Source organism: Tachyglossus aculeatus, chromosome 10, assembly GCF_015852505.1.
Source record: "Tachyglossus aculeatus isolate mTacAcu1 chromosome 10, mTacAcu1.pri, whole genome shotgun sequence".
NCBI lineage: Eukaryota > Metazoa > Chordata > Mammalia > Monotremata > Tachyglossidae > Tachyglossus > Tachyglossus aculeatus.
In genome coordinates, this window is record NC_052075.1 from 59,230,952 (window position 1) to 59,254,285 (window position 23,334).

Genomic DNA, 23,334 nt, shown 5'->3' on the forward strand with positions numbered 1-23,334 from the left:
ACGGTTGATTGATTGATAGATATATGTATATATACATACATGTATATATTTATATATACATATGTGTGTATAAATATATATATACACACACATAGAGTATATATACAGTTCCCTACCCAACAGTGGGCTTACAGTGTAGAATATATATATATATATACATATATATATATATATATATATATATACACACACACACATACACACACACACACACACATATATGTGTATACATATACACACATATATGTATATATATGTGTGTATATACACACACATATATACATATATATGTGCATATATACACACATATATACATATATATGTGTGTACACACACATATATGTGTATATATACACACACATATATGTATATATACATATATACACACATATATATGTACATATACATATATACATACACACATATATATGTGTATATATACATATATATGTGTGTATATACACACACACACACACACACACACACACACATATATATATATATATATATATACAGGTCTAGACTGTGAGCCCGTTGTTGGGACCGTCTCTCTATGTTGCCAACTTGTACTTCCCAGGCGCTTAGTCCAGCGCTCCGCACACAGTAAGCGCTCTACCAATACGATTGAACGAATGAATGAATGGAGGAGGGGCTCGGAGAGACGTCACGCCCCCGGCCCCGCCCCCCTCGGCGCCTCCACCAATCCGGCGGCCGCCCTCGGCCCGCCTTCTCCCGCCGTCTGGCCGGCCTCGCCTTCCTGGAGCCGCCCGGGCCAATGGGAGGGCCGGAGCGGGGGTGGGCGGGGCCCCCGCGATCCCGCCCGTCCAATCAGGGCGGAGAGCGCGCGCCGAGGGGCGGGGCCTGGACGGCGGGGGCCTGGACGTCGGGGGCGGGGCTTCGACGTCAAGGGCGGGGCCTGGACGTCGGGGGCCTGGACGTCGGGGGCCTGGACGTCGGGGGCGGGGCCTTGACGTCAAAGGCGGGCCCTGGACGTCGGGGGCGGGGCCTCGACGGGGAGGGCGGGGCCTCGACGGTAAGGGCGGGGCCTGGACGTTGGGGGCGTGGCCTCGACGGCGGGGGCGTGGCCCGGCCGTCGGGGCGGGTCCCCAGTTTTGGGCACCATGGAGCGTCCGGGCGGAGCGGTCCCCTCCGAGCAGCGGGTCCCCGCCGAGCAGCGGCCCCCGGACCCCCCCGACGACGACCCCCCCGCCGCCTCCGCCTCCGCCTCCGCCTCCGCCTCCGCCGCCTCCGCCCCCCCGCCCCCGGCCGGCCCCGGGTCGGCGAGCGAGGCCCTGCCGCCGCTGGGCTCGTTGGGGCGTCGGCTGCTGGTGCTGCTGCTCGCCTACCTGGCCGGGGCCCTGGGGCTCAGCCTGGGCTTCGTCCTGTTGGGCCTGGCCCTCTACCTGGGCTGGCAGCGGGTCCGCGGCGGCAAGGAGCGGAGCCTCCGGGCCGCAAGGCTCCTGCTGGACGACGAGGAGCGGATCACGGCGCAGACCCTCTATCTCAGCCACCGGGAGCTGCCGGCCTGGGTGAGGGGGGACCCCCCCGCCCCCCCCCCGCGGACCCTTGCCCCTTCCCCTCCCCCCGAGGGGACCCTCCTCATCTACCCCCCCGGCCCCTTTCTCCCCCCCAACTAGACCCCCCCATCCGTCCCCTTTCCCCCCCCACTAGACCCCCCCATCCGTCCCCCTTCTGCCCCCCCAACTAGACCCCCCCATCCGTCCCCCTTCTGCCCCCCCAACTAGACCCCCCATCCGTCCCCTTTCTTCCCCCCAACTAGACCCCCCCATCCGTCCCCTTTCTCCCCCCCAACTAGACCCCCCCATCCGTCCCCATTCTCCCCCCCCAACTAGACCCCCCCATCCGTCCCCTCCCCTCAAGGGGACCCTCCTCATCCACCCCCCTCTTCCCCAGCCCGACCCCCTGGGCCCCCTCCCCTCCCTCTCCGGTGGGACCCCCCCATTCCTCCTATCCCCCCAGAGGGACCCCCGGCCTCTTTTCCCTCCCCCCCAGCGGGACCCCACCGTCCCCTTTCTCCCCCCTCAATTGGACCCCGCCCCATCTGTCCCCTCCCCCCAAGGGGACCCTCCTCATCCACCCCCCTCTTCCCCAGTCCGACCCCCTCGGCCCCTCCCCCCCCATCGAGGCCCCCCGGCCCCTTTTCCCTCCCCCCCAACTGGACCCCCTCCATCCGCCCCCTCCCTCCAGCGGGACCCCCCATTCACTCCCCTCCCCCCCAGCCCGACCCCCTCGGCCCCCTCCGGCGGGACCCCCCACCCCCAGCGGGACTATTACTCTATTTATTTATTACTCTATTTATTTTACTTGTACCTATCTATTCTATTTATTTTATTGTGTTAATATGTTTGGTTTTGTTGTCCGTCTCCCCCTTCTAGACTGTGAGCCCACCGTTGGGTAGGGACTGTCTCTGTATGTTGCCAACTTGGACTTCCCAAGCGCTCAGTCCAGTGCTCTGCACACAGTAAGCGCTCAATAAATACGATTGATTGATTGCCCCCCCCCCCATCCCCTCCCCTCCCCATTTTATCCCTGGCAGCAGCAGCAGCTGCGGAAAGTCCCAGAGGCGGCGGCTGCGGGAGTGCGGATACTGCAGTGCCCGGGAGGGAGGGGTGGGGTGGGGGGGAGAGCCCGCCCAGAGGACCCCCAGGCCCGGATAGGGAATCTGGACTCCCCCTTCTACCCTGTGAGCCCACTGTTGGGTAGGGACCGTCTCTCCATGTTGCCGACTTGGACTTCCCAAGCGCTTAGTCCAGTGCCCTGCACACCGTAAGCGCTCAATAAATACGATTTAATGAATGAATGAGTATGGGCGCCTCGGCCCGGGCCCGTTACTGCGCTGCCACCGCCCCGGGGCAGGGCGTGGGGGCGCCGGGGAAAACTTAAGCATCAAAAAGTTGGCACCGGGGGCAATCTGGAGTGCGGGGCGGGACTGTGGGTGGAGCGGTCCACGGGATGCGGCGTCCCGCGGGTGGGCCGGGCCCTCCGGCCACTTGGAGCTTTTGCAATGCGACAGTTCTGGATGTGCCACTCCTCCCCACCCAATGCTCCCCCTCCTCGGTGCCCTTCCACCTAACCCAGCTACGGCTGCCACTCCCGGCAACTGGCACCCACGAAGCTGCTCTGAGGTTACAGGCCCTTCCCCCCTCCCCATCATCTGGGCCTACACTTCTCTGCCCGACCCAAACCTCCCTTCCTCTTCCCTTCTCCTCCTCTCCTGCCCCTCTCCTTCCTTCTCCCTCCCCCGTACCCTCCTTTCTCCTCTGTGCCCCCCTCCATGCTCAGGGGCTTTGAGGAAGTGTAGCAGCCGCCCAACCCCACCCTTACTTAGCCTTGCTTCCTCCCCATCGTGGGCTCAGACCTCAGTGTGGCCGGAAACCACGGGGGGCTGAGAGGGAGGGCTGGGGGGTGATAGTGATGGTGACTGCTGACCGCCCCCCCCTCCTTTCCAACCCGTGTCCTCCAGGTCAGCTTCCCCGACGTGGAGAAGGTCGAATGGCTGAACAAGGTGAGGGGTGGGCCCGGGTGGTCCCGGGGGCGAGGGGGTGCCGTAGACCCTGCCTTGACCGCCCCCCTCTTCCGCTCCCAGATCGTGGCCCAGATCTGGCCCTTCTTGGGTCAGTACATGGAGAAGATGCTGGCCGAGTCCGTGGCCCCCGTCGTGCGAGGCTCCAACCCCCACCTGCAGACCTTCACCTTCACCCGCGTGGAGCTGGGGGAGAAGGTGACAGACTGGGGACGGGGAGGGGTTCTGGCCACGTCCTACCCATGACTTCACCCTTGTGGAGCTGGAGGAGAAGGTGCTGCCAGGGGGTCCGGGGAGGCCGCGACCAAATGCACGTTCGCCCGTGGAGCCGGAGGGAGGCGGGGAGTCGCCCGTCTCCGTGTTTGCACCCGCGCCCCCTCCAAACCGTGTCTCCATCCGCCCCCAGCCTCTGCGGATCCTGGGAGTGAAAGTTCACACGGGGCAGACGAAGAATCAGATCCTGCTGGACCTCAACATCAGGTAGCCGGCCCCTCCCCTGCCCGGCTTCTCCCCTCCCCGCAACCTCTTACCCGTTGCAGAGCCCCGGCCTCACCCTTGTCTGGCTCCCCCAGCTATGTGGGTGACCTGCAGATCGATGTGGAGGTGAAGAAATACTTCTGCAAAGCCGGGGTCAAGGGCATGCAGGTGAGGGGCGAAGCAGAAGCTGGGGGTCGGGTGGGCCTGGCGGGAGGGAAGATCTGACCCAAGCGGGTAGAGAGGTTGGGGTCCCCACCTCCCCCTCCTGCTCCCGGCAGCTGCCCTAAGCGTTTCTCCTCTCCCGCAGCTGCACGGGGTCCTCCGCCTCATCCTGGAGCCGTTGCTGGGCGACCTGCCCATCGTTGGAGCTGTTTCCATGTTCTTCATCCGCCGCCCGGTCGGTGGGGGTGGGGAGGGTTCGCCCACCTGTCATTCCCCCCCACCCCCCCGCCTTTTTTTTCAAATGGCAATCGTTAAAGCCCTTATTATGTCCTTTACAAAGCACCGGGGTAGATAAAAGGTAATCAGGTTGGACGCAGTCCACGTCTCACATGGGGCTTACTGCCTTCATCCTCATTTCACAGATGAGGCAGCTGAGGTCCAGAGAGATTAAGTGCCTTGCCTAAGGTAATACAGCAGACAAGCGGCGGAGCTGGGATTAGAACCCAGGTCCTTTGACTTCCAGGCTCTTGCTGTTGCCAGCTGGGGCCGTGCTGCTTCTCTTTCTTTGGCAGACAAGTGGCAGAACTGAGATTAGAACTCAGGTCCTCTGACTCCCAAGCCCGGACTTTTCGCACTAGGCCTTGCTGCTTCTCCCCTCCCCCTGCCCCCGTAAGACCATTCCCCTGTTTGCCATCCACCGTCCGGTGAGTTGCTTGGACACTGACAGGGGTCTCCTGTCTGACCCCTCCCCTCCCGCAGATGTTGGACATTAACTGGACAGGGATGACCAACCTGCTGGACATTCCAGGACTCAGGTATGGCCTTGGGTCCGGCCGGGCAGGGGCGGAGGGAGGGGGAGGATCCCGGGCCGCACCGACTGCTGTCCCGCCCCCGTCCCCCAGTGCTCTGTCGGACTCGATGATCATGGATTCCATCGCTGCCTTCCTCGTGCTGCCCAACCGCCTGCTCGTGCCCCTCGTGCCAGACCTACAGGAAGTGGCCCAGCTCCGCTCCCCGCTGCCCCGGGTACGGCCCTGCCCCTCCCCGCCCCGGGCACGGCCCTTCCCCCTGCAGGGTTTGGTCCCCGTCCCCTTGAGCCGGCCCAGCCCTCTCAGCCCATCCCGTCCCGTCACCCCGCAGGGCATCGTGCGGGTCCATCTGTTGGCGGCACGGGCGCTGGGCTCCAAGGACACGTTTGTGCGCGGCCTCATCGAGGGCAAGTCTGATCCGTACGCCCTGGTCCGCGTGGGCACCCAAGTCTTCTGCAGCAGGGTGGTGGACAATGACCTCAACCCTCGGTGGGGGGAGACCTATGAGGTGCGTGGCACGTGCCTTTGTGGTTTTGGGTGTCTGTGGGCCTGTGCTTCCGTGGGCCCACGCGCCTGTCCGTGGGTGACTCTGGGTGCCTCCAGTACCCACAGTAGGTGTAGCATTTACCAGGCACCCACTAGGCACGTGGGCGATTCAACAGGAAGGCGAGACTCGTGTGTTTCCTGCCCACAAGGAGCTGCCAGTCTCCCCGGGGAGGCAGGCGTAAAAATATTTACAGTCAGCTCAGTGGGTTGGTGAATGAACAGAGGTCCTCAAGGGCTGATGGCAGGAATCGAAGTGACCGTTTGCTAGAGCGGCCTGGGGGTCGATGTGGCTTGGGACTTCGGGGAAGGCTTGTCGGAGGCGGCCGGGTTTCAGGAGGTCTTTGAAGGTGGGTAGAGCTGTGGGCTGCTGGATTGGGAAGGGATGGAATTCCCGTCAGGAGTAAGGGGAGGAAGGTAGGAACCAGGGGCGGAGGTCGGGAGTGGGAAGGGTGGGCCAGCTAGAAAGTGGGGGTGTGGGTGTCCTCCCCTCTCAGAGCCCCCCATTCGGGGTCTCCCACCCTACTCCTGCCACAGGTGATGGTGCATGAGGTCCCGGGGCAGGAGCTGGAAGTCGAGGTGTTTGACAAGGACCCAGACAAGGATGACTTCCTGGGCCGGTGAGCAGGGTGGGGAGCTGGGATGGAGGGGGGCGGGGTTGGGTCTGGGGGACTGGGCTGGGGCAGGGGGGCCGGTCTGGTGATGCAGCACAGGGGGCTGGGGGCACCCAGAGGTGGGGAGGTTGGGTGGGGCGGGGGGGGGGGGGGTGGCCTAGTTAATGAGGACCAAGAGTCACAAGCCCCGTCCCCACCCCCAGGATGAAGCTGGATCTGGGGAACGTGCTGAAGGAGCAGGTGTTGGACGAGGTGAGAGTGGGGAGGAGGGGTCTGGGGGCGGGGGACTGGCCACGGGGAGCCATTGGTCTAATCGGCCTCCCGATCCTCCCCCGCTTTCCCTTCCCTGCAGTGGTTCCCGCTGCAGGGCGGGCCAGGCCAGGTGCACCTGCGGCTGGAATGGCTGACTTTGCTACCGGACGCGGCCAAGTTGGATCAGGTGCGGGCAGAGCGGGGAGCCGTGGGGCCGGGGGAACGACGACTAGGGGCTCCGCGGTTTGGGGGGATTCTGACCGTTTCTCTCCCGCGCCGCAGGTCCTACAGTGGAACCGGGGGGTCTCCTCCCGGCCTGACCCCCCTTCAGCAGCCATCCTGGTGATCTACCTGGACCGAGCTCAAGACCTGCCGGTGAGTGGGTAGCTGGGCCTGCCGCCTCTCGGTCCCCCCCTGCTCATCCGCCTCTCTGTGCCCCACTCCAGCTGAGACCGGGAGCCGGAGGAGGAGGGGTAGATGGCGGGGAACCTGGGGGGGGCACCTCTCCCGGCCCAGCTATGGCTTGATTTGGGAGGGGGTTTCGCCTTTGGTCCGCACTTCCTCTCTTCCTTCCCCCTCCCCTTCTCCCCCTCTGTCTTGTTGTTGGCTGTGAGGGTCGGTGGGGGGACCCTAGGCAGACCCAGGCCCAGCCTGGCCACCTCCCTCGAGGGCTCGGAGACTGCCTTCAGGCTGACCCGGGACCTCTGACCCCGCAGCTGAAAAAGGGGAACAAGGAGCCAAACCCTATGGTCCAGCTGTCGGTGCAGGATGTGACCCAGGAGAGCAAGGTGGGGGTCCGGGGCAGGGGGCCGGGGGGCTGGGGGCTGGGCCAGGTGCTCCACAAACAGGGTGTAACAAGTGCCTGCTTTGGCAGAGCACTGTACCAAGCACTGGGGAGAGCATCAGAGAGTTAGTAGATACTATCCTTGACCTCGAGGAGCTCACAGTGTAGCAATGGGAGATGAGTGCTAAGACAAACTACAAGCAGGGGGGAAGTGATAGAGTGTAAGCTCTAGACTATAACTCGTTGTGGACAGGGAATGTGTCTGCCTATCGCTGTACCGTACTCTCCTTAGTACAGTACTCTGCACACGAAAAGCGCTCCATAAATATGACTGAATGAATGAAAAAATGGGGATCAATCAATCAATCGTATTTACTGAGCGCTTACTGTGTGCAGAGCACTGGACTAAGCGCTTGGGAAGTCCAAGTTGGCAACATATAGAGACGGTCCCTACCCAACAGTGGGCTCACAGTCTAAAAGGGGGAGACAAGAGAACAAAACCAAACATACTAACAAAATAAAATAGAGTAGATATGTACAAGTTAGAGTAATAAATATGTACAAACATATATACAGGTGCTGTGGGGAAGGGAAGGGGGTAAGATGGGGGGTGGAGAGGGGGAGAGGAAGGAAGGGGGTGCAAGGAGTTGGGGATGTAGGTACCAAGTGCGGCAGTGACATGGAATTGCGTGGTGGGGGTGAGGGTATGGAATGGAGAGATGGGAGGTGTATCAGGGAAGGCCTTGTGGAGGAGACAGGCTTTGAGAAGCGGGGCGAGCGGTGGTCAGCCAGCTGGGAAGGGGGAGGGAGCCGCCGGGTCACGTGTCACCCCCTTCGCCGCCCCGCCAGGCCACCTACAACACCAACTCCCCGGTGTGGGAAGAGGCCTTCCGCTTCTTCCTGCAGGACCCGAACAGCCAAGACCTGGACATCCAGGTGAGGGGTTCCCCCTACCCCCTCGCCCCCGGCCCTCGTCCAAGCAACCTTGGCCCTTCCCGGACTTCGGGAGGCGGGTGGGGGTCCGTGCCGACGCGAATAGCAGCAGATCTGAGATTGGCTAGACCGGGGAAGGTGGTGTCGGGGGGCCCTGCAGCTCAGTCGCTCCCTGTTCCCCCCCCTCATCCCCAGGTAAAGGACGACAGCCGGCAGCTGGCTCTGGGCTCTCTGAGCCTACCCCTGTCACGCCTGCTCAGCGCCCCGGACCTCACCCTGGACCAGTGGTTTCAGCTGAGCAGCTCCGGCCCAGCCTCACGCCTCTACATGAAGCTCGTTATGCGGGTAGGGGCGGGAGGAACCCCCGAAAGGGGTCCAAGGGAGCCCCGGAGAAGAGGGGTGGGGAAACGGTCGGGCAGGAGCGGGTTTCGGCGCGGGGGTGATATTGGCTGTCACTACCAGAGCACCCCGACAATTAACTCTCCCTTCCTTGGCTCCGCAGATCTTGTACCTGGACACATCGAGTGTCCACTTCCCGCTGACCCCCAGCTCCCCGGGGCCCGCGGAGACGTCCGGCGAGAGCTTCCATCCGGGCAGCAGCGTTGACCAACCGCCCCGGCCCACCCACACATCTCCCGATGGCCATTTTGGCACTGAGGTGTGTCGGGGGTGGGGAAGAGGGGAGGAGTTGTGGGGCTGGAGGACAGACTGAAACGTTGTCTGCTTGCCTGTCGTTTTCTCCACCCCCCCGCCCCCGATGTCCGTCCAGCCGTCTGGCCATTTGTCCCTGACCGACCATCCTCCCACCTCTCCTGAATCCGCTCAGGGATTCGGAGGCTTGAAGGCTGCAGGCTTTCGGAGTTCCAGTCGTCCAGCCATCCGGCTCGAGGGGGTGTGGGGGCTGCAGGCTGAAGGAGCTCCGGTCATTTGACCGGCTGGCTGCAGGGACTGTGGGGGCTGGGGGCCGTAGGCTGACGGAGCTCCGGTTGTCCGTCCGTCTGGCTGTAGGGGGTCCTGCGGATCCACGTGCTGGAGGCCCAGGGGCTCATCGCCAAGGACACGTTCCTGGGGGGGCTGGTCCGGGGCAAGTCCGACCCCTACGTCAAGCTGCGCGTCGGCGGGCTCAGCTTCCGGACCCGTGTGGTGCGCGAGGAGCTCAGCCCCCGTTGGAACGAGGTCTTCGAGGTCAGGCTGGGGAGTGCCGGGGGAGGGGCCCGAGGGGGCCGGGTCCACCCCCACCCCAATCCACTGTTTCCCCCCCCCCACCCCTTAGGTGATTGTCACCACAGTCCCCGGACAGGAGCTGGAGGTCGAGGTGTTCGACAAGGATCTGGACAAGGATGACTTCCTGGGCCGGTGAGGGGGAGGAGGCCTGGCTCGGAGGGGGAGAATAGGGGAGCGCGGAGAAGGTGGGGAGCTGCACAAGGCTCACCCAGCAACTCCTCCCCGCTCCTTCCCCATCTCCTTCCAGGTGTAAGGTCAGCCTTGGCCCCGTGCTCAGCAGCGGGTTCATGGATGAGGTAAGTGTAGGGCAGATGTCCTGTCCTGAGAGCTTCTCCCCCTAACCTCCCAACTGAATGAGTGAATGCATGAATGAATGAATGAACCTCACTGATCTACTAGCTCCAGCTTGCTCACTGTGCCCTGATCTTGTCTATCTCGTCGCCGACCCCCTTCCCACATCCTCCCTTTGGCCTGGAACTCCCTCCCCTCGTATACCCCCACTTTCCCCACCTTCAAAGCCTTATTAAGGTCACATATCCTCCAAGAGACCTTCTCCGATTGAGCCCTCTTCCTCGACTCCCTCTCACTTCTGCGTCAATCTATGCACTTCAGTCAGTCAGTCCCAGGCAATCGTATTTCATCATCATCATCATCATCAATCGTATTTATTGAGCGCTTACTGTGTGCAGAGCACTGTACTAAGCGCTTGGGAAGTACAAATTGGCAACGTATAGAGACAGTCCCTACCCAACAGTGGGCTCACAGTCTAAAAGGAGGGTATTTATTGAGCACTTACTGTGTGCACCTGTCTATTTGTTTTGTCACCTGTCTACTCGTTTTGTTTTGTTGCTTGTCTAGACTGTGAGCCCGTTGTTGGGTAGGACCATCGCTATGTGTTGCCAACTTGTACTTCCCAAGTGCTTAGTACAGTGCTCTGCACACATTAAGCACTCAATAAATATGATTGAATGAATGAATGCAGAGCACTGTTCCATGGGAGAGTACAATACAATGCAACAATATAACAGACACATTCCCGGCCCACAATGAGCTTGCAGTCTAGAGGGGTTCTGTTCCTTATGGGCACTTGGTATTCACCCTGCCCTCAGCCCTAGAGCACCTATATACAGATGCGTTATTTGTAACGCGTTGATTTCTATAAGTGTCTGTCTCTTTCTCTAGACTGTAAACTCGCTGTGCTCTCCCAAACTCTTAGTACAGTGCTCTGCACACAGTAAGCGCTCAATGAATGCCATTGATTGATTGATTAACCTAGTCCCCCGCCCCTTCCCCCCCGCAGCCCTGGTAACCATTCCCCCCATCTCCCCTCCCTCTCCAGTGGCTCTACCTGGAGGATGTCTCTTCTGGCCGCCTGCACCTGCGACTGGAGCGTCTGAGTCCCCGGCCCAGCACAGCCGAGCTGGAGCAGGTGAGGGTGGGAAGGGGAGCGGGGGAAGCTGGCCTGGGGGTGGGGGTGATGCCCCAGTCCCAGGGGATGCCCATGCCGGTGCCCATGCCCAGGTGCTGCAGGTGAACAGTCTGATCCAGACCAACAAGAGCACCGAGCTGGCGGCTGCCCTGCTGTCCGTCTACCTGGAGCAGGCTGCGGACCTGCCCGTGAGTCCGTCCGTCTGTCCGGCCCCAGCCGCGGGGAAGGAAGGGGGGAGCCCGCTTGTCTGAGGCGCCCATTCGTTATTTATTATGCTATTTAAGCGCTTACGGGTACCAAGCGCTGGGGTACATACAAGATCATCACGTCGGACACAGTCCCCGTCCCATCCAAGGCTCACGGTTTAAGTTAGAGGGAGAATGTCTGTCTGGGGGAGGGGGAAATCCGTCCAGGGAGCGGGGGAGATGCCTATCTGTCCCAACCCCAGTTTGACCAACTGCCCCTATCCTCAGCTCCGTAAAGGCAGTAAGCCACCCAGCTCTTATGCCACCATCAGTGTTGGAGATTCCTCCTTCAAGACCAAGGTATGGGGCAGGGGCGGAGGGGCCGGGGGGTGGGGGAGGAGAGGGGGCAGAGTGGGCAGGGATGGGGTCGAGCACGGGTGACCCTCACGCCGATGGCCCTTTTCTCTCCAGACGTGCCCCCAGACCTCGGCCCCTGTGTGGGATGAGACGGCCTCTTTCCTTATTAGGAGGCCCCACGTCGAGAGCCTAGAGCTGCAGGTGAGACCTGCCCCCGGCCCGCCAGTTGACCCTGGTGGTCGGCCCTGCTGCCGGGTCCATCCCGTGACTGCCCCCAGACCACCTGCCCTTTCTGTCCCCGTGATTATCCCCGACCCATCCGCCAGCCTGGCCACCCCCGTGATTGCCCCTGGCCTGTCCACTCGTCCTCCCGTCCCCATGACTGCCCCCCACCCATCTGTCCCCAGGTGCGGGGAGACGGGTCAGGGACGCTTGGTTCCCTGTCCCTGCCGCTGTCCGACCTCCTCGCCAGCAGCCACCTGTGCCTCGATGGCTGGTTCCCCCTCAGCAATGGGCAGGGCCAGGTGCTACTGCGGGCTCAGCTCGGAGTGAGTGTGCTGGTTGGGCTGGGAGGATGGGGCTGGGTGAGGGGGTGCGGGGGTGGAGAGGAGGGCTCTGGTCTAACCTCATCCTCTCCCCTCCTGCTCTGCCCCCTTGTTCTTCCTCTTAACCCTCTGCTACTCTTCCTCTTCCCCCTCTGCTTCTCTTCCTCTTCCCCTTCTGCTCCTCTTCCCCCCTGCTCCTCTTCCCCCTCTGCTCCTCTTCCCCCGTTCCTCTTCCCCTTCTGCTCCTCTTCCCTCTCTGCTCCTCTTCCCCTTCTGCTCCTCTTCCCTCTCTGCTCCTCTTCCCCTTCCTCTTCTTCTTCCCTCTCTGCTCCTCTTCCCCTTCTGCTCCTCTTCCCTCTCTGCTCCTCTTCCCCTTCTGCTCCTCTTCCCTCTCTGCTCCTCTTCCCCTTCTGCTCCTCTTCCCTCTCTGCTCCTCTTCCCCCTCTGCTCCTCTTCCCCCTCTGCTCCTCTTCCCCCTCTGCTCCTCTTCCCCCTCTGCTCCTCTTCCCTCTCTGCTCCTCTTCCCCCTCTGCTCCTCTTCCCCCTCTGCTCCTCTTCCCCCTCTGCTCCTCTTCCCCTTCCTCTTCTTCTTCCCTCTCTGCTCCTCTTCCCCCTCTGCTCCTCTTCCCCCTCTGCTCCTCTTCCCCCTCTGCTCCTCTTCCCCTTCCTCTTCTTCTTCCCTCTCTGCTCCTCTTGCCCGTCTCCCCCCCTCCTCCACTCTCAGATCCTGGTGTCGCAGCACTCGGGGGTGGAAGCTCACAGCCACACCCCGTCTCCTCTGAGCGAGGAGTCAGAGTCGTGGGGAGCACCCCCCGTCCTCACCTCTTCGGCCCCTGAGCTCCGGCAGAGGCTACTTCACATGGACAGGTGGAGGGAGGACGGGAAGTGCGGGGGGAGTAGGGGGTGGTGGAGGTGTGAGAAGCGGGGAGCGGGACGGGCCCCTCCACCAACTGACCTGCCCCTCCCCACCAGCCCCCCAGAGGCACCGGCTGGGCAACTGGGCCAGGTGAAGCTGACCGTTTGGTACTACCCTGAGGAGCAAAAGCTGGTCAGCCTTGTCCATAGCTGCCGGTGAGAACTCTGCCCACCCTGCTGGACCCCTTCCCACCCCGGCCCCAAGCCTGAACCCCTTATCCTGCCTTCCTCCCCCACGGACACGGACCCCAGGCCTGCCCCCGCCTTCCATGGGCCCTGAGTCCAGCCTTGCCCCCCGACCCCCGTGGGCCTTGACGCCAGGTCTACCCCCCTCCTCATGGGCTCTGCCCTCATAGGGCTCTGCGGCAGTCGGGGCGTGACCCCCCTGACCCCTATGTGTCCCTGTTGCTGCTGCCGGACAAGAATCGGGCCTCCAAGAGGAAGACCAGCCCCAAGAAGAAGACCCTGAGCCCAGAATTCAATGAGAGGTGGAAGGCCATGGGGGCAGGGAGGACATGGGAGACAGAGGCATCAATCAATCAATCGTATTTATTGAGCGCTTACTATGTGCAGAGCACTGTACTAAGTGCTTGGGAAGTACAAATTGGCAACACATAGAGACAGTCCCTACCCAACAGTGGGCTCACAGTCTAAAAGGGGGAGACAGAGAACAGAACCAAACATACCAACAAAATAAAATAAATAGGATAGAAATGTACAAGTAAAATAAATAAATAAATAAATAGAGTAATAAATATGTACAACCATATATACATATGTACAGGTGCTGTGGGGAAGGGAAGGAGGTAAGATGGGGGGATGGAGAGGGGGACGAGGGGGAGGCATGGGGTGTGGGGGGACATCGTGACACCCCCCCCCCCCACCCCGATTGACCACCCACCCACCGCAGGTTCGAATGGGACATGTCCGTGGACGAGGCTATGCGGCGGAAGCTTGAAGTCTCTGTTAAATCCAACGTCTCCTTCATGACTCGGGAGCGGGAACTGCTGGGGAAGGTGAGGGGTCGGGGCCCAGGGCTCCCCACGTCCCTACTGGAAGGGCCAGGCCGGGTGGGAGGCCAACAGGGCCAATTGCTGTTCAGCTGCCCCGCCCCCATCTTCTCCCACATTGCCCCCTGACCACCCTGGTGAACCCCATTAACCCCCCTCTCCTCTTCTTTTGCCCCCATCCCCTCCCTTACTGTCCCTCGGCCACAGGTGCAGCTGGACTTAGCTCAGATGGATCTGTCCCAGGGAGCAGCGCAGTGGTGAGTGTGAGGGGCGGCAAGGCAGGGCTCTCCTGCCCCCTCCCCAACCCCCACCTCCCTTAAGCTGGTATTTATTGAGCACTTACTGCGCGCGGAGCACTGTACTAAGCGCTTGGGAGAGTACAGAATAACGGAGTTGGTAGACACGTCCCCGGCAGGGGAGGGGGTGGGGTGAAGGTTTTGACCTTAACCGTAGCTGAGTCCAGCGTCAGCCATCTCTTTCCTCTCCGTCCACCACTCTTCCCCCCTACCGCTTCCCTTCTCCTCCTCCTCCTCCAATTTTCAGGTACGACCTGAAGGACGACAAGGACAAAGGAGGCTCCTAGCCTGGGGCCCTGCTGTCAACTCCCCCCGCCCGCCCACCCATCTGCCACACCGCCTTACTGTGAAAAGCCTGGCAGAGCCCCTGGTGCCTGACCAAAGAGAAGGACTATTGCTCCCTGTACCACCTGGCCTGCCCTCCCTACCCCCCACCTGCCCGTCCTGCCCCCCACCCACACCCAGCCTGTCCCCCAACCACCTGCCCAGTTTGCCCACCTACCACCCATCCGGCCTGCCCGCCTCACTTGCCGGCCAGCAGCTGGCTGCTCTCCCCCTCCTTGTGACCTCCTCGCCAGGGTCCCTGTGCCTGTGCCTGCGTACCTGCTGCCTGGTTCCGGCCGCCGGCACCGAATCCTGCTTTTTAAACAAGTTTTATTTTAGCCACCCACCTCCCCGTTCCAGGCTGCCCCGTCCTCTCCCCACTGTGACCTGGCTGGGCACAGCTTCCCCCCACCCAGGACCCGGGGAGGGGAGTCAGACTGCGGGTTCGCTCGCTCGCTCACTCGCTCTGGCCAGCTGGGTTCAGCCTGGGCCTGGGCTGCCCACACCTCCTTTAAAGTGCCTAAGCTGTTGTCTCCGTGCAGATTAGTGTTCCGTTTGCGTGTCCTTGGCTGATCTACTGTATCTGTCATTAAACATTTGTCTCGTCGCTGTGTGGGTTGACTCCATCGGTGCCTCCGTGGGCTGGTACCTGGCTCCCTGTCTTTCCCCTCTCCGCCCCAGGAGGGTTGGCAGCAGCCGCTGGTCCGTGGCGCGGTATAATAATAATAATAATGATGGCATTTATTAAGCGCTTACTATGTGCGAAGCACTGTTCTAAGCGCTGGGGGGGATACAAGGCGATCAGGTTGTCCCATGTTGGGCTCACGGTCTTCATCCCCGTTTTACAGATGAGGTCACTGAGGCACAGAAAAGTGAAGTGACTTGCCCAAAGTCACACAGCTGACAAGTGGCGGAGCCGGGATTTGAACCCATGGCCTCGGACTCCAAAGCCCGGGCTCTTTCCACTGAGCCACGCGGCTTCTCAAGCAGCATGTATGGTGTGTAAGGTTACGCTGGACCCTCCAGTCCTAAGCGGAGGACTGGGGAGGGGGACTGGGGGTCAGGCCTTTCCAGCCACACATGCACCTTCACTGTGGGGCATTTTGAGCAAGAGAGAGGGAGGCCTTGTGTGTTTCTGGGCCTTATATACCTGGGGGGATATATATATATATATATATATATATATATGTATATATGTATATATGTATGTGTGTGTGTGTGTGTGTGTGTGTATCGATCAATGGTTTTTGAGCATATACTATGTGCAGAGCAGTGTACTAAGCACTTGGGAAAGTACACTATAATATATGTATAGACCAGGTGTGCTGGAATTTATTAAGCACTTGTTGATGATAGTATTTGTTGAGCTCTTTGTCTGTGCAGAGCACTGGACTGAGATCTTGGAAGAGTGCAAGTGACCTAGATGCAGTAAGAAGCAGTGTGGCTTGATGGAAAGAGCATATGCCTGGGTGTGAGAGGGCCTAGATTCCAATCCTGGCTCTACCACTTAAGTGCTATATGACCATGGGCAAGTCACGTAACTTCTCTGTTCCCACATCTGCAAAACAGTATTTCTGCAAATTCTGTCGTACTGTACTCTAATACAGTGTTCAGCACATAGTAAGTGCTCATTAAATATGATTGATCTCCCTCCTACTTAAACTGAGCCCCCCCCATTCATTCATTCACTCTGTTGTATTGATTGAGCACTTACCGTGTGCAGAGCACTGTACTAAGTGCTTGGGAGTGTACAATATAACAATAAAGAGGCACATTCCCTGCCCACGCAGAGCTTGTAGTCTAGAGGGATGTCGGGCCTGATTATCTTGGATCTACCCCAATGCTTCACAGTGCTTGGCACAGAGTAAATGCTTAAATGCTATTACTGTTGTTAGACACAATTCCTGTCCTCAATGAATTTACAGTCTAATGTGTGAAAAGGACACTAAAAAATCAGTGGTAGGGGAAAGCGACAGAGTATAAAGATATGGACCTATGTTCATTCATTCAATCATTTATTGAGCACTTGCTATGTACAAAGCATTGTACTAAGCACTTGGATAGTACAATTCAGCAATAAAGAGACAATCCCTGCCCACACTAGACTTACAATCTAGAAGGGAGAGACAGACATCAAAACAAGTAAACAGGCATCAATATAAATAAATAGAATTATAGTATATACATCAAAATAAGTAAACTACATGCCACTGGTGGGATGGGGTGTGTGGCTTTGGTGCTGCAGAGCTGGAGTGGCAGTTTAGTGGGTTGGGAAATGAGAGGTCAATTAGGGACAGCACTTCCTGGGGAGTTGGGGATAATAATAATAATGTTGTTATTTGTTAAGCGCTTACTATGTGCCAAGCACTGTTCTAAGGGCTGGGGGAGGTACAAGATAATCAGGTTGTCCCACGTGGGGCTCACAGTCTTCGTCCCCATTTTACAGATGAGGTCACTGAGGCTCAGAGAAATTAAGTGACTTGCCCAAGGTCACACAGCTGACAAGTGTGTGAAGCAGCGTGGTCCAGTGGAAAGAGCCCGGGCTTCGGAGTCAGAGGTCATGGGTTCAAATGCAGCCTCCGCCAATTGTCAGCTGTGTGACTTTGGGCAAGTCACTTCACTTCTCTGCGCCTCAGTTACCTCATCTGTAAAATGGGAATTAAGACTGTAAGCCCCCCATGGGACAACCTGATCACCCTGTAACCTCCCCAGCGCTTAGAACAGTGCTTTGCACATAGTAAGTGCTTAATAAATGTCATTATTATTGTTATTATTAAGTGGCAGAGCAGGGATTGGAACCCATGACCTCTGACTCCCAAGCGCGGGCTCTTTCCACTGAGCCATGCTGCTTCTCATGGATGGGAGGGATGGGATGGGAGGCAGATATCACGACCTGAGCTTGGTGATGGGGCTAAGGGTGCAAGGTCTTGGATAATTGAGATTCATTCATTCAATTGTATTTATTGAGTGCTTACTGTGTGCAGAGCACTGTACTAAGCGCTTGGGAAGCACAAGTTGGCAATATATAGTGACGGTCCCTACCCAACAGTGGGCTCACAGTCTAGGAGAAGCAGCGTGGCTCAATGGAAAGAGCCCGGGCTTGGGAGTCTGAGGTCATGGGTTCAAATCCCGGCTCCACCACTTGTCAGCTGTGTGACTGTGGGCAAGTCACTTAACTTCTCTGTGCCTCAGTTTCCTCATCTGTAAAATGGGGATTAAGACTGTGAGCCCCCTGTGGGACAACCTGATCACCTTGTAACCTCCCCAGCACTTAGAACAGTGCTTTGCACATAGTAAGTGCTTAATAAATGCCATTATTATTATTATTATTACTAGAAGGGGAGATCTGAGGGGGCCAAGGGGGTGCTGGAGACAATTTCTCTCTTGAGCTTCACCCCTTCAGCCCAACCCTGTCTTGTGGGCCAGGACCCTCCTAAGGGTCCTTGGCTGCCCCCATTCAAAGCCTGTATCTTCATACAGGCCCATCTCCTCCAAGAGGCCCTCCCTGACTAAACCCTCCTTTCCTCTTCTCCCATTCCCTTCTGCATTGCCCAGACTTGCTCCCTTTATTCACCCCCACCAGTCCCCCGGCACTTATGTCCATATCTGTAATGTATTTATTTAAATTGACGTCTGTCTCCCTGTCTTGACTGTAAGCTCTCTGTAAGCTAGCTCTCTTCCTCCCTTCAAAAGGCCCTACTGAGAGCTCACCTCCTCCAGGAGGCCTTCCCAGACTGAGCCCCTTCCTTCCTCTCCCCCTCGTCCCCCTCTCCATCCCCCTCATCTTACCTCCTTCCCTTCCCCACAGCACCTGTATATATGTATATATGTTTGTACATATTTATTACTCTATTTATTTTACTTATGCAAATCTATTCTATTTTATTTTGTTAGTATGTTTGGTTTTGTTCTCTGTCTCCCCCTTTTAGACTGTGAGCCCACTGTTGGGTAGGGACTGTCTCTCTATGTTGCCAACTTGTACATCCCAAGCGCTTAGTCCAGTGCTCTGCACACAGTAAGCGCTCAATAAATACGATTGATTGATTGTGGGCAGGAAATGTGTCTTTTGTACTACCCCAAGAGCACACAACTATGACCTCTACTCTGAGGAGACTCGGCGAAGACCTGTTCAGAGGAGTAGTAAGGAAAGGAGCTCCCAGTCCCACAGAGCCTTTGCCTGAGGGTAAACCGAGGGCAGCGGCCTTTTTTAAGAGCTCCAGTTTACCTCTGAGATTTCTCTCCACCTTAATCGTCCTCAAAACAGTCACTCAAGGTATGTTCTCATGTATACACGTAGGTATGTGTGTACATATTTATTTTACTTGTACCTATCTGTTCTATTTATTTTATTTTGTTAGTGTGTTTGGTTTGGTTCTCTGTCTCCCCCTTCTAGACTGTGAGCCCACTGTTGGGTAGGGACCGTCTCTTTATGTTGCCAGCTTGTCCTTCCCAAGCGTTTAGTACAGTGCTCTGCACACAGTAAGCGCTCAATAAATACGACTGATTGATTGACTGATACAGTGCTTTGCACGCAGCAAGTGTTCAATCTATCTGACTGACTGACTGACTGACTGACTGACTGACTGACTGACTGACTGACTGACTGACTGACTGACTGACTGACTGACTGACTGACTGACTGACTGACTGACTGACCGACCCCCCACGTTGCGTTCCTGGCGGCCATTTGGGGAGCGGGAACTGCATTTCCCATGAGCCCGCGGGGGAGGGGCCGTTAGCCCGCTTCCCGGCATGCCCCGCGCGCGGCCCTGTCCTCCTTCCCTCAGCAGACGCTTTGGAGCCATATTGAATTCTCTGAGGTGGCAGCTGTTTGCCCAGCAGCCGGCCTGTTTTTCGGCCTCGCCTCCTTTTTGCTTTTTTTGGAGCGAAGAGTGGGTCGATGTGGGGGTCTTACACTCGGGGCTGCCCCTTCCCCCCGCCCCAAGACCCCCCCCATTCCTCTTCTCCCACTCCCTTCTGCGTCGCCCTGACTTGCCCCCTTTAATGATGGCATTTATTAAGCACTTACTATGTGCAAAGCACTGTTCTCCCACTCCCTTCTGCGTCGCCCTGACTTGCCCCCTTTAATGATGGCATTTATTATAATAATAAATAATAAATAAATAACAATGTCGTTTATTAAGCGCTTACTATGTGCAAAGCACTGTTCTAAGCGCTGGGGAGGTTACAAGGTGACCAGGTTGTCCCACGGGGGGCTCACATTCTTCATCTCCATTTTACAGACGAGGTAACTGAGGCCCAGAGAAGTCAAGTGACTTGCCCAAAGTCACCCAGCTGACAAGTGGCGGAGCCTGGATTTGAACCCATGACCTCCAACTCCAAAGCCCGGTCTCTTGTCCACTGAGCCACGCTGCTTCTTAAGCACTTACTATGTGCAAAGCACTGTTCTTAGCGCTGGGGAGGTTACAAGGTGATCAGGTTGTCCCACTGGGGGCTCACAGTCATCATCCCCATTTTACAGATGAGGTCACTGAGGCCCAGAGAAGTGAAGCAACTTGCCCAAAGTCACACAGCTGACAGTTGACGGAGCTGGGATTTGAACCCATGACCCCTGACTCCAAAGCCCAGGCTCTTTCCATTGAGCCACGCTGCTTCTCCAGCATGAGCTTTTACTCACCCCGCCTCTCAGCCCCACACCACTTATATCTATGTCCGTCATTTATGATAGTGATGGCATTTGTTAAGCGCTTACTATGTGCAAAGCACTGTTCTAAGCGCTGGGGAGGTTACAAGGTGATCAGGTTGTCCCACAGGGGGCTCACAGTCTAAATTCCCATTTTATTTATTTATTCATTCAATCGTATTTATTGTAGCCATCTGTATTCACCTGTATATATGTATATATGTTTGTACATATTTATTACTCTCTATTTATTTTACTTGTACATATCTATTCTATTTATTTTATTTTGTTAATATGTTTGGTTTTGTTCTCTGTCTGCCCCTTCTAGACTGTGAGCCCGCTGTTGAGTAGGGACTGTCTCTCTATGTTGCCAACTTGTACTTCCCAAGCGCTTAGTACAGTGCTCTGCACACAGTAAGCACTCAATAAATACGATTGATTGATTGATCCCCCCTCTCAACCCCACACCACTTAGATCTATGTCCGTCATTTATTTATTTATTCATTCATTCAATCGTATTTCTTGAGCTATTACTGTGTGCAGAGTACTGTAGTAAGCGCTTGGGAAGTACAAGTCGGCAACATATAGAGACGGTCCCTACCTAATAACGGGCTCACAGTCTAGAAGGGGGAGACAGACAACAAAACAAAACATGTAGACAGGTGTCAAAATCGTCAGAACAAATAGAATTAAAGCTATATGTACATCTTTAACAAAATAATCCTTCCTGGACTGAGCCCCCTCCTTCTTCTCCCCCTTCTCCCCCTCTCCATCCCCCGCCTTACCTCCTTCCCCTCCCCACAGCACCTGTAAATATGTTTGTACATATTTATTACTCTATTTTACTTGTACATATTTATTTTATTTTGTTAATATATTTTGTTTTGTTGTCTGTCTCCCCCTTCTAGACTGTGAGCCCGCTGTTGGGTAGGGACCGTCTCTATATGTTGCCAACTTGTACTTCCCAAGCGCTTAGTAAAGTGCTCTGCACACAGTAAGCACTCAATAAATACAATTGAATGAATGAATGAATTTAAGCCCTCAATAAATACGATTGAATGAATGAATTTATTACTCTATTTTACTGGTACGTATTTATTTTATTTATTTTATTTTGTTAATATGTTTTGTTTCGTTGTCTCCCTCTTCTAGACCGTGAGCCCGCTGTTGGGTAGGGACCATCTCTATATGTTACCAACTTGTACTCCCCAAGTGCTTAGTATAGTGCTCTGCACACAGTAAGCGCTCAATAAATACGATTGAATGAATGAATGAATAGAATAGTAAATATGTACAAGAAAATAGAGTAATAAATCTGTACAAATATATATACAAGTGCTGTGGGGAGGGGAAGGAGGTAGGGCTGGGAGTTATGGGGAGGAGGAAAGGAAAAAAGGGGCTCAGTCTGGGAAGGCCTCCTGGAGGAGGTGAGCTCTCAGTAGGGCTTTGAAGGGAGGAAGAGAGTTAGCTTGGCAGATGTGAGGAGGGAGGGCATTTCAGGCCAGGGGAAGGACGTGGGCCGGTGGTGGATGGCAGGACAGGCGAGAACGAGGTACAGTGAGGAGGTTAGCGGCAGCAGAGGAGCGGAGGGTGCGGGCTGGAGAAGGAGAGACAGGGGGTGTATATTAATGTCTATGTCACCCCACGGTACTCTCGTTGTGGTCAGGGGATGTGCTTGTTATATTGTTCTCTCCCAAGCGCATAGTACAGTGTTCTGCACACAGTAAGCACTCAATAAATGCAACTGACTGACAGACTCCCCCCCAATCTCCTGCAGAGCAGGGCCCCGTCCCCGCAGTCTGGCTCCCTGATCCTCCATCGCCCAGTTCCCAGGCTTGGTTTCTCACCCTCCCAGGCCCAACACACATACACACTTCACCTCCTCCCCGTAGGACACCTCCCCTGTACGCTCCTGGGTCCCCCGCCCCCCAGTTCCCAGGCCTGGCTTCCCGTGCGTGCGTCAGAAGCGGCTATGGTGGCTACATTGTCCCCTCCAGGGCCCCGCAGGGGCCGGGGCCGAGTGGGAGTGGGTGGCTACATTGTCCCTGCTGTGGGCTGTCACGGTGGCTACATTGTCCACTCTGTGGCCCGGCTGAGGATGGGGGTGGAAGGGAGGGCAGGTGGCTACATTGTCCCCGCCTGGGCACGGCAGAGACAGGCAAGTTGGGTGGTGGGGTGGCCTTGACAGTCGACCTTGACACCCCACTGCGCACACTCATTGTCTGATGGATCCAGTTTGGCCTGGGCTGAGGCCAGGGGCACAGGTGTCCCGGATTAGGGGGAGGGAGAGGGCAGCCAGGAATGCCCCCCCCCCCCAGAAAAAAACCAAACAAATCAATCAATCAATCAATCAATCGTATTTATTGAGCGCTTACTATGTGCAGAGCACTGTACTAAGAGCTTGGGAAGTACAAATTGGCAACACATAGAGACAGTCCCTACCCAACAGTGGGCTCACAGTCTAAAAGGGGGGAGACAGAGAACAGAACCAAACATATCAACAAAATAAAATAAATAGGATAGAAATGTACAAGTAGAATAAATAAATAAATAAATAAATAAATAAATAAATAGAGTAATAAACATGTACAACCATATATACATATATACAAATCAAGCTTTGGAGCCCAGTATGGGAGAAGCTGGGTGCCTCCAATCTGCCAATTACTCTTCCCCGCTGCAAAGTCTTTTCGAAGTCTATCTCCTCCAAGAGGCCTTCCCAGACTAAGCCTCACTTCTCATCTCCCACTCCCTTCTGTGCCTCCCGGACTTGCTCCCTTTTCTCTTCCCCAGCCCCCTTACGGCTCCACAGAACTTAATGTATATATCTGTAATTTTATTTATTTGCATTGACGTCTGTTTATTTGTGTTTTAGACTGTGAGCCCACTGTTGGGTAGGGACCGTCTCTATGTGTTGCCAATTTGTACTTCCCAAGCGCTTAGTACAGTGCTCTGCACATAGTAAGCGCTCAATAAATACGATTGATTGATTGATTGATTGTGTTGATGTCCGTCTTCTCCCCTCTAGCCTGTGAGTTCACTGTGGGCAGGGATTGTCACTTTATTGTTGTATTTAGTAGAGTGCATACAGTAAGCGCTTTATAAATATGATTGAATGAATGAATAAATGAATGAATGAAAAGCCTGGCTGCTTGGGTTCACCCCTGAACCTGCCCCTCAGTTTCCCCACCTAGTCCTGGTGTAGGGAGACCCAGGCACTGCCCGCTCCAGCTCTTGGCCCTCAGATTCTGGCCCGGTGCCCAGAAAGAAGGGAACCTTGGGGCAG

General features: G+C 56.6%; 1 protein-coding gene across 1 annotated transcript; it reads left to right on the plus strand.

Annotated features, from left to right (window-relative positions):
• The first annotated feature begins 1,121 nt into the window (after positions 1-1,121).
• On the plus strand, positions 1,122-14,400 carry ESYT1 (extended synaptotagmin 1). Its single transcript, XM_038752068.1, has 32 exons — positions 1,122-1,217; positions 1,260-1,529; positions 3,485-3,526; positions 3,608-3,742; positions 3,951-4,024; positions 4,117-4,189; positions 4,329-4,418; positions 4,943-4,998; positions 5,086-5,209; positions 5,324-5,500; positions 6,073-6,155; positions 6,353-6,401; positions 6,502-6,588; positions 6,684-6,776; positions 7,118-7,189; positions 8,035-8,121; positions 8,314-8,463; positions 8,621-8,776; positions 9,127-9,303; positions 9,392-9,474; positions 9,590-9,638; positions 10,682-10,771; positions 10,864-10,959; positions 11,245-11,316; positions 11,428-11,514; positions 11,721-11,861; positions 12,583-12,725; positions 12,831-12,929; positions 13,130-13,261; positions 13,684-13,789; positions 13,991-14,040; positions 14,327-14,400. Exons 1-32 carry the CDS (start codon positions 1,122-1,124, stop codon positions 14,364-14,366), a joined length of 3,279 nt encoding a protein of 1,092 aa, XP_038607996.1. The 3' UTR covers positions 14,367-14,400.
• The last annotated feature ends 8,934 nt before the right edge of the window (positions 14,401-23,334 follow it).

Excerpts from the sequence above, each read along its gene's own strand:
- ESYT1 (XM_038752068.1), top strand. The coding sequence starts at position 1,122 with ATGGAGCGTCCGGGCGGAGCGGTCCCCTCCGAGCAGCGGGTCCCCGCC. Across the intron at positions 4,025-4,116 it reads CTGCTGGACCTCAACATCAG|CTATGTGGGTGACCTGCAGA; the intron begins GTAGCCGGCCCC and ends TGGCTCCCCCAG. Across the intron at positions 4,999-5,085 it reads CTGGACATTCCAGGACTCAG|TGCTCTGTCGGACTCGATGA; the intron begins GTATGGCCTTGG and ends CCCGTCCCCCAG.